Source organism: Triticum dicoccoides, chromosome 2B, assembly GCF_002162155.2.
Source record: "Triticum dicoccoides isolate Atlit2015 ecotype Zavitan chromosome 2B, WEW_v2.0, whole genome shotgun sequence".
NCBI classification, from domain to species: Eukaryota; Viridiplantae; Streptophyta; class Magnoliopsida; order Poales; family Poaceae; genus Triticum; species Triticum dicoccoides.
Window position 1 is genome coordinate 648,665,670 of NC_041383.1, and position 10,012 is coordinate 648,675,681.

The 10,012-nt window shown below is 44.3% G+C and overlaps 1 protein-coding gene across 4 annotated transcripts; it reads left to right on the forward strand.

Annotated features, from left to right (window-relative positions):
• The first annotated feature begins 5,505 nt into the window (after positions 1–5,505).
• On the forward strand, positions 5,506–9,778 carry LOC119365372 (pathogenesis-related protein 1-like). Of its 4 annotated transcripts, none has more exons than XR_005175506.1 (3): positions 5,506–7,902; positions 7,992–8,638; positions 8,748–8,860. XR_005175506.1 is itself a non-coding variant. In XM_037630985.1 (3 exons), exons 2-3 carry the CDS (start codon positions 8,927–8,929, stop codon positions 9,489–9,491), a joined length of 486 nt encoding a protein of 161 aa, XP_037486882.1. In that variant the 5' UTR covers positions 7,157–8,638; positions 8,748–8,926; the 3' UTR covers positions 9,492–9,778. The 4 variants fall into 4 exon arrangements, 1 of the variants encoding a protein (XP_037486882.1); XR_005175507.1 differs by having other exon boundaries at positions 5,506–7,898; positions 7,989–8,638; XR_005175505.1 differs by having other exon boundaries at positions 5,506–7,898.
• Positions 9,779–10,012: the final 234 nt, after the last annotated feature.

Below are 10,012 nucleotides of genomic sequence, written 5' to 3' on the forward strand. Positions count from 1 at the left end.
ATAGAACGCACTTTCAATAACTCATTACGTTGTCTTCCTTGTCCAACTTCAACTAATTTTCTCAAGTTTGAAAATAATTAATGGGGCTCACAATCATAGAAGATGTCCAAGATAGTACATTTATATGTGAAATCTCTCTTCCTTCAATATTCTTTCATGAATTGTTCAAGTGACCATTGTTGTGTTTGCTAACTTTCAATAAATTTTACCACCTATACTTCTTATATGAAGTCATTACTCCCCATGGGATAAGCATATGAAACATATATAATTTCAGATTTATGATATTCAATTCATTAAACCATTTACTCACAGGATATAAGTGAAGCATGAGAGTAAATGGCAAACTACTCCAAACAGATATAAGTGGAGAACAATGAGTAGTCAAGTAGTTAAATAGCCATGTGAGGACTCTCTCTCTCTCTCTCATTCAAGATTTCAGATCCAATGATTTTATTCAAAATGAAAATACGCTCCAAGAAAAACACATATCATGCGACGAATAAAAATATAGCTTCGAGTAAGGTATACCGATAGTTTTGAAGACGAAAGAGGGGATGTCTTCCGGGGCATCCCCAAGCTTAGGAGCTTGAGTCTTCCTTTAATATTACCTTGGGTTGCCCTGGGCATCCCCAAGCTTAGGGTGTTTCCACTCCTTATTCTCCTAATATCGACATCTCACTCAAAACTTGATAACTTCAATCAAACAAACTTAACGGAACTTCATGAGATGGGTTAGTATGATAAAGACAAATCATTGACTTTGGTACTGTCAAGATAAGATTCATAATTATTATAACACAATGCCTACTTTACCATACCATTTCTACAATTTATATTGATCAATATAAACCATAGAAACTAGAAAACAAGCAAATTATGCATTGAATATAGAATTTGTCAGAAACAGAACAGTCTGTAATGATCTCAACAACAACCATAATTCGGCTACTCCAAAAAATCTAAAAAATTAGGAAAACATAGGAAATTTGTATATCAATCTTGTGCAAAACAAATCAGATCAAAAGCACACTTATGTGATTTTTTAAAATCTCGGGAATGAGCGCAAAAGTTTCTGTTTTCAGCAAGATCAAACCAAACTACCACCATAGATCATCCCAAAGGTCTTACTTGGCACTTTATTGAAACAAAAGTTATAGAACATGAGTACTACAGTAGCATAATCATAAGAACACACAAAAATAGTAGGGGTAAATGTTGGGTTGTTTCCCAACAAGCACTTTTCTTTAATGCCTTTTTAGCTAGGCATGATATTTTAATGATACTCTTCCAAGCCCAATTTTGATAATAGTTTTATTCATACTCTAAAAGATATAAGTGAAGTTCATAGAGCATTCTACGATTAATACAGACTGACCAATATCCAAGCTCAAAATATATAAGTGAAGCACATGAAACATTGTATAAAGCCATACTCAAAAGATAAGTTAAGCACAAAGAGCATTCTATAAAGCCATACTCAAAAGATTTAAGTGAAGCGCATGAAGCATTGTATAAATCAATGAAGGACTATATCATACTAGCATGGTGCATTAAGGAAAAAAATAAAAATAAACACAAAAGATGCATGTCATGTGAACAAAACAAAAATCGAGGTATACCGATAATTGTTGGAGAAGAAAGGTGGGATGCCAACCGGGGCATCCCCAAGCTTAGATACTTGAGTATCCTTGAAATATTTACTTGGGGTGCCTTGGGCATCCCCAAGCTTGAACTCTTTCCTCTCCTTATTCTTCTCATATCGATAACTCCTCGATCTTCGAACACTTCATCCACACAAAACTTAACAAAAAACCTTGTGAGATCCATTAGTACAATAAAACAAATCACTACTTTTAGGTATGGTTGTAAACTCATTCCAATTTCATATTAGCATTATATATACTGTATTCCAACTTCACCATGGTTCATACCCCCTAATACAACCCATAGATTCATCAAAATAAGCGAACAACACATAGAAAACAGAATATGTCAAAAACAGGACAATCTCTAGCAATCTGGAAATTTCGTATACTTATGTGACTCCAAAAATTCTAAAAAAATAGGAAAAAATAAATAATTTGCATAGCAGTACCGTGTAAAAATTTCAATTTTATCATGCTCCGGTAAAAAAGTAAATTCAATTACTACAGAAAAAATTATGTTTTTGCACCGCACAAAGCAAACAAGCAATCTAATCATTCTAAAGCCAAATCTTGGCACATTATTTCTATAATACAATGGATATATACAAGGGGAAAAATATTTTTGGGAAACTTCCATGAAAAATTCTACATTGTTTCCATGAGCATGAACACAAGTGTTCAAGGTTGACCCTCACTTCTCCAATGCATAACCTTCCAATCACTTCTCTTTTTGAAATAGTTTTTAGGCATAAGAGGCAAGTAATTTTTTTGTATTTTTCATTCCTTAAAAAAATGTTTGTTTCACCCACAACTAAAGAAAAGAAAAACAAAAGGGAAAAAAATCTACTTAGTGAAGAAAGCAAACAAGCACACACGAGAATATCAACCCCACGCTATTGCTCCCTGATAACAGCGCTAGTAATTAAAGAGCTTGATAATCCCCAAGTGCAAGGAATCATCATAGAAAATTCCAAAGATGAAAGTGATAAGTATGAGGGTCGAACCCACAAGGAGCTAAAGGTAAGATCAATATTCTCTCAAGTCCTATCTGCCACCGATACAACTCTACGTACACCAAAGGTTTGCTTTCATCTAGAAATAAAAAATAAAACAATGTTGTGGGTATGAGGAGGATAGCTTTGCATGATATTGGAGAACTAAAATATAAAAATGGGTGATGTTAACATAAAGTTAGAACATATTACTATATATTATAAATAGCGAGTGTGGAATAATGATGGATCGGTGTGCGGAATTATCCTAGGAAATTGTTAACAAGATCGGTAATCATTATTGCAATTTTATATGAGGGAGATGCATAAGCTAACATACTTTCTCTACTTGGATCATATGCACTTATGATTGGAACTCTAGCAAGCATCTGCAACTAAGATCATTAAGGTAAAACCCAACCATAGCATTAAAGTATCAAGTCCCCTTTATCCCATACACAACAACCCCCTTACTCGGGTTTAAGCTTCAGTTACTCTAGCAACCCACTATAAGAGAATCATGAACGTACTGCTACACCCTACAGTGGGAATCCTTCACGTGTGCGCGGCACAGAAGGCACCATAGGACAGCACCAAAATAAAACATACAACTCAAACCAATCTAGATCATCAATCAACCCAAAAGACAAAATAAATCTACTCAAAACATCATAGGATGGCAGCACATCATTGGATCATAATATGTGGCATAAAGCACCATGTTCAGGTAGGGGATTACAGCGGGGTGCGGGAGAGTGGACCGCATATAAGAGAGAGTAATGTGATGAAGATGGTGATGTTGATGAAGACGATCACTGCGGCGATGGTTCCCTCAACGGCACTCCACCGCCACCAAGAGAGAGGGGGGAAGGTCTCCCCCTTGTGCTTCCTCCTCCATGGCCTCCCCCTAGATGGGGAGAGGTTCTCCCTCTGGTCCTTGGCCTCCATGGTGATGATGGACACTTCCGGCTTCCTCCTCCATGGCCTCCGGTGATGATGGCCCCCTCCGGCAGGGTGCCAGAGAGGGCCTAGATTAATTTTTCGTGGCTACAGAGGCCCGCGGAGGCAGAACTTCCGATCTAGGGTTCTTTTCGGGGGTTTTGGCATTTATAAGAATTTTTTGCGTCGGTCTCACATCAAGGGGATTCCCGAGGGGCCCACAAGCCCTCAGGGCGCGCCCTGGGGGGTAGGATGCGCCCCCTATCTTGTGGACTCCTCGGTCACCCCCTGGTCCAACTCTTGTGCTTCGGGGGTCTCTTTTGGTCCATAAAAAATTATCGTAAATTTTCAGCCTATTCCGAAAACTTTTATTTCTGCACAAAAAAATGACACCACGGTCGAATTAGTTCGGATTAGTTCTGCTGAAAACAGCGTTAGTCCGGATTAGTTCTAACCAAATCATACCAAAACCATATAAAATTTTGTAAACATGGCATAAATATTTCATAAATTATAGGGATGAGGTGGCAAACCAGGAACACATGATCTCGCTTCATTTGGACGGCCACGCACCCGACCAATGCGAGCATCGTATCAACCGGTTGATGTGATGTGTTTCCCAAAATAATTAGAATGAATTTTGTCCGAAATTGTGTTTACGGAATAATCAAGTTAAGCATTAAAAACAAATATGGAAAATCTCATCACATTGTCCCGTATGTAATTATTTACATAAGGAAAATCAAGATAAGTTGGATATTTTATTGATAATGCCGCGCAAGACATTCTTATTCAGCAAAAGTAGTAGTAGAGGCTCCTACCGTGCCATTTTCATTATTATAAGATGGCGTTTGGTTTTGTCGTAAGCATACCTTGCCAGATTTTTGCCTAGTGGAAATTTTGGTTGAAGTTCTGTTAGCCAACAATTTGATCAGCATTGACAAAAAAGTTTAACTAGAATGGAGAAAAGATCATTGACATGCTAATATTTTTTACTATGATTCAATCAAATCCCCATAATAAACTGTCTTCATGCGGTTTGCGGGCAGTAAGATCACTTGATTTTGTTAGTGTTAGCACTTTGTGTTGGCTCTTTTGTATCTAATACGTTAATGATGTTGTATTGAACAAAACGACTGTTTTCAATCTTTTACAGGACATGCATGCACTTGCCTATCAATTTGCTAATTTCCTGTGTGTTGTGATCAGTGTTGTAGCAACATGATAATAAGTCGGAGCAAGTAGAGCATCTATTTTTTCAACATGCGTGGCATTTAGCAATAGGTTTTGTAAGAGCAACTATGGTGGAGTGATATGTTCCATCCCTACATAATAATAGTTAACATCGAGGCTAGAGGGACGAAAATTTACTCTTGCGGATTCTCCATACCTCCCTCTATCTCCATAATTTTGAGAGTTGGGAGCTCCAAAAAGAGGATAGAGCTTCTATATTGGAGGTTATTGGGGTGTAATATAGTGCACTTCAAATCTAACTAATTTTTTTTCACACACAACAAATCCAACTGATTTTGATTCACCCACTCCCGAGTCCACTCATGTTTAGTGGTGTTGCAACTCATACCACTATACCAGTCCCAAATGCGTTGAAACTCACTAGCAAGCCAACTTGCCTATTTGCATGGTAAGCTACTAAGCTTCACCCGTTCATCGTGTTCTCCAACTCACCCCGGTCGATGAAGGTACGCCACGCGCTCCCGCTGCTCGTGCGTCGGGCCAGTGCACGGCTCGCGGGACGCATGGCGCTCTGGCATTGGCTGGTGTAGCGTGGCGCTCTGGCATTGGCCGGTGTAGTGTGGCGCTCTGGGGTTGGTGGGTGTAGCGTGGCGCCTGTGAATGGCCGGTGGCAAACATTTCCATTTATATTTATCTGTGTGAAAAAGATGTGGGTGGTGATGCTTCCATAGTTCATGCCAATCTCCTGTCCTCGCCACCTACTCCATCCAGATCCGGGAGTAGCCGACCACGACCCAACGACCCCCGAGCCGCTCTCCCCGATCGCCGTGCCGAGCTCCCTCCGCGCCCTTCCCCCCTCTCCCCATCCCCTAGCAGCTCCTACCAACTCCGGCCGCGCTCTTCACCAACCCAGGTCCGCCGCCACCCATCTCAGATCCGCCGCTCCCACCTTCCGCCGCGCCGTTGACCACCTCCCTCCGACGACCTCGTCCATCGCCGTGTCGCGCCGCCAGACCCCGCAGCCTGCCGCTGACCTCGGATGGCCAAGGCCGCACGCGTGGACGCAGCCGGCGAACTCCTGGACGACCTCCTGCTCCTCATCTTCGAGCGCTTGCCGGGCGTCCAGGACCTCCTCCGCTGCGCAGCCACGTGCAAACAGTGGCTCTGCCTCATCAAAGACTCGGTCTTCCTCCGACGCATCGGCCTCTGGCCGGAGACGGCGCCCCACCCCTCGGTCCTCGTCGGCATCTTCTACCAGAACGTGGTAGTGCCTAGCGCGATTCAGCCCCTCAGAAGGATACCCGAATGTCCTCCCCAATTCTTGAGCCTTCAGGCTGGGGGCGCCCATCTGACGTTCGACTCCTTCGTCGCCAACGACGATGGGCTCTTCAACTTTGCATGGCCACTGGCATCGCGCCGTGGTCTTCTTCTCGTGCACATCATGCTGCCTACCCCGGTCGACCACCAAGGCCACCGTCCGAAGCTCCTTCTTGCCGTGTGCCGCCCTCTGATCGACAAGCGGCGCAGGCATCTGCTCCCACCGCCTCCCTTCTTGGTAAGCCATGGATTCATGAACGGGCACCGCCTAACTGGCTATGCTCTTCTCACCGATGAGGACCACCGTGCCATTGATGATTTGGATCAGCAACGACGACAACCGTCGTTTCAAGTCGTCTTGACTTACACAGGCGCCAACAGAGTCATGTATGCCTGTACGTACTCCTCTGCCACAGACAGTTGGAGCACTCCCATCAGGTGCCACCAGGTTTCACACCTCGTCAGGTGTGGACCGTATGCCGGCGTCGTCACCTGTGGCACCGTGCACTGGCTGTTCACAGACCAGAGAAGCTTCTACACACTCAATGTAAGTGTCGCCACGGCACATGTCTCATCGACCAAGATCCCCATCAACGTCCGCGCTGGTGAGCAGCGGCGGCGAGTGCCGTTTCCATGTGTCACTAGAGAAAGAAAGCTTTCTTTTGTGAGCATTCGAGATGATGGTGTGCTAGAGCTTTGGGCCAAGCAAGGGCATGATGGCAATGATCATGGCGGCGAGGCTGGTGCGGGAGGGTGGTTGCGCTCTGACCTGATAAATCTAGGAAGCGGTGATAAAATAAACCTCGTCTTCTTCGCAGAGAAGAGAGGTGCCATGCTCGTCGAGCAGGGCGGTGCTTTCTTCACCATTGATCTCAAGAGTAAGGAAAAGGCGTTGGTCGATCTCAAAGGTGAGGAAAAGAAGCATGGCAGGGGCATCTGCAGGTTTCCAATGCATCGCTGTAGTAGTAGTTGGTGTAGTGGATTCCACTGCAGCTGGGGGAAGATCAGTCCTTGCGCGTATAACAAGCCTGTGCTGTACGAGGTGGATTGGATAATTGAGGCAAGATGAGGGCAGATTGAGTCGACAATTTCTTAAAAACTTGTGCACGCAGCATGTTGGATTTAAAGTATGAGTGCCAATAAATCGGAGGTGCTGGAATAAACGCAGGATAATGCACTGGAATAACAGCTGATGTTTCTTTTTGGGGCGCATGTGTTAATTCCATCTGCATTCATTCTGACTGTTCTATTTGGCTCAGTATATAACTAAAACTTTCTGTAATGTTGTTTTTCGTCTGAAATTCTGATGTAGAAGATTGTTTACATGTAATTACAACTGCCATGTGTTTTCACTTCCGAATCTATCTAGGCTAGAAATGCAATATCAGTGTCTCACTGTACTTTCATCTGAACCATGAATTATATTTATTTGTATATCTCATGATTGATTTGAGTAATGTGGTTGAATTTGACATGCCGACTATGCAACGATCTTTGTCTGCCGGGTTGTTTGGCCGTGAGTTGGCCAAAATATGACCTGAGTAGGCATGCCAGTAATCTTAACACAAGCACATCACAGGCCCAATCTGGTCAGCACAACCAAACTTGGATCGGCGATGCTTGCAAGTTGAGGCTGCAACATGCAAGTGCACTTAAAAATAGGCGAAAGAGAACAATTAGTAGAACTGATCACTGTATAGTTTGCAGATGTTGCAGAAAGAAAGATACCCAGCAACTGAAGCTTTCTTTCTGGTTGTCTTCAGTTGATACTGGCAGAGATTGTTGTCAACAGTCTATAAGGCTAAATGTATGTAAGTTGTCAACAGTCCTAATTTTTCAGTTAATTAATGTTTTTTTTTCTGAAAGATCCAGCATTCCTGGCTTTGGATTGGATTAGCAGAAAGCAACGGTAACAGAAACAGAAACATGCTGGGGATACGAAGATCAAAGAGTAAAAGGAAAGAAAAATTCAGCCCTAAAGGCTGGGAATGTTGGACAACACTCCCACGGTTGACCCCCAAAAGGCAGTTTGCACCTGCTATTCTCCATAGCTCTATTGTTCTTGGGATATGCTTCAGTTAATGTTATGCTAATTGATCATGTATTTCACTTACGTCAGGCCGTCAACAAGGATGCAAACGATGTACCTTGAGAGAAGAAGCAGGATTCGCCACATCTGATGAGGAGGAACACGAAAGAAGAAATTGATGAAATGGTGTACCACGAAGAAGTTGCCTGAAAATAGTGTTGATGCTGAATAAAAGCGTCACCTGCAGTATTCTTGCTAGTATGTCTTACTGTATTTTCAAGCCTTATTGCAGATAATAGAGTTGGTAAAAGAAAGCAACGCCGTACGTCAAGGTGGCTATGAATTGTTTCGACAACAGAATTATCTCTTCACCTGACTTTTTCCTTCCCTGGCACCCCAAGTCATTGTCCAAAGAAACTGAATGAAGTAGATGTGACCTCGCACTGCTGACTAGGCATGCATATGCGACTATGCAAGTGTGCTTCTAATCAGTTCAGTTCTGATCAGACCAACCCAAGGTAATTTTATCTCGGAGCCCGTCAAAGCAAGCTTCCTTTAACTAAAGCAAGTGTTGACGGATTCGTGGTCTCTCATAATACTAAAAGCTTAATGTTCCATCCAATGCAGAAAAACTGGACGCCCGGCCCGGCATTTCGCCTCCCTCACCGGACCGGCCCGGCCAAGCTTAGCTGCACCACCAACCCCGGCTTTGGAGTCGCCGAGTTTATTTATAGCGGCTACAACCATTCTCCTGCCAGACACAAGCACAAGGTGATCATCACACACGCAGGCACGAACAGCGCGCGATGGCCTCCACCAAGAGCTGGGCGCACGAGATCGAGGCGTCCGTGGCGGCGCCACGCCTGTTCCGCGCCGGCGTCATGGACTGGCACACGCTGGCGCCCAAGCTCGCCCCGCAGGTCGTCGCCAGCGCCCACCCCGTCGAGGGCGAGGGCGGCGTCGGCAGCGTCAGGCAGTTCAACTTCACCTCAGGTACATACCAATACCACATACAGTCAGCTCAACTTCTGCCTCAGCAGGCACGTGACACGCAGGTTGGCCTTGCATGCAGCCATGCCCTTCAGCGTCGTGAAGGAGAGGCTCGACTTCCTGGACGCGGACGGGTGCGAGTGCCGGTCGACCCTCCTCGAGGGCGGGCACGTCGGCACGGTGATCGAGACGTCCACGTCGTGCATCAAGGTGGAGCCGGCGGCCGGCGGCGGCAGCGTCGTCAAGGTGGAGTCCACGTACAAGCTGCTGCCGGGCGTGGAGGAGGGCGAGTACGAGGTCGCCAAGGCCAAGGAGTCCGTCACCGCCATCTTCAAGGCCGCCGAGGCGTACCTCATCGCCAACCCGGACGCCTACAACTGAATCAACTACATACTATCTTTGTGTGCTTTCTTCCCAATCCAATAAGGCTAGGCTGCTCCAGCCTTCAGGTATGCAGCTGGTGACGCGAGAGCAGTGAGAAAGGACGTGGACCGTGGACTTGAAGTTAAGAGGCTGTGTATTTTGTAAGTGTCAAAGAGTGGTTTTGTTTGATGATGTTGCTGCTTGCTTATGTGTGTGTGGTTTTTACGCATGAATAAAACTTATAAAAGGATGTATTTGATGATTGAGATACAATACATAGTCACGCCGGCACGTTTTTTGTCTTCTCCTTTAAAGAGAAAGATTGCATCTCCTGGCCTCTACATATTCATGATTTGATTAAAATTGGCGCTCCCCGCAAAAAAAATAAAAGATTAAAATTGGCGCAAGGCAACGAGGCAAAAACATCAATAATAACAGTATAATCGAGAAAACAACAACGTACGGCAACCAAGACAAAGCACAATCTAAATTTATACAGCTAAGTTATCTTTCTTCCATAGCAATGTCTTCAAGAAATG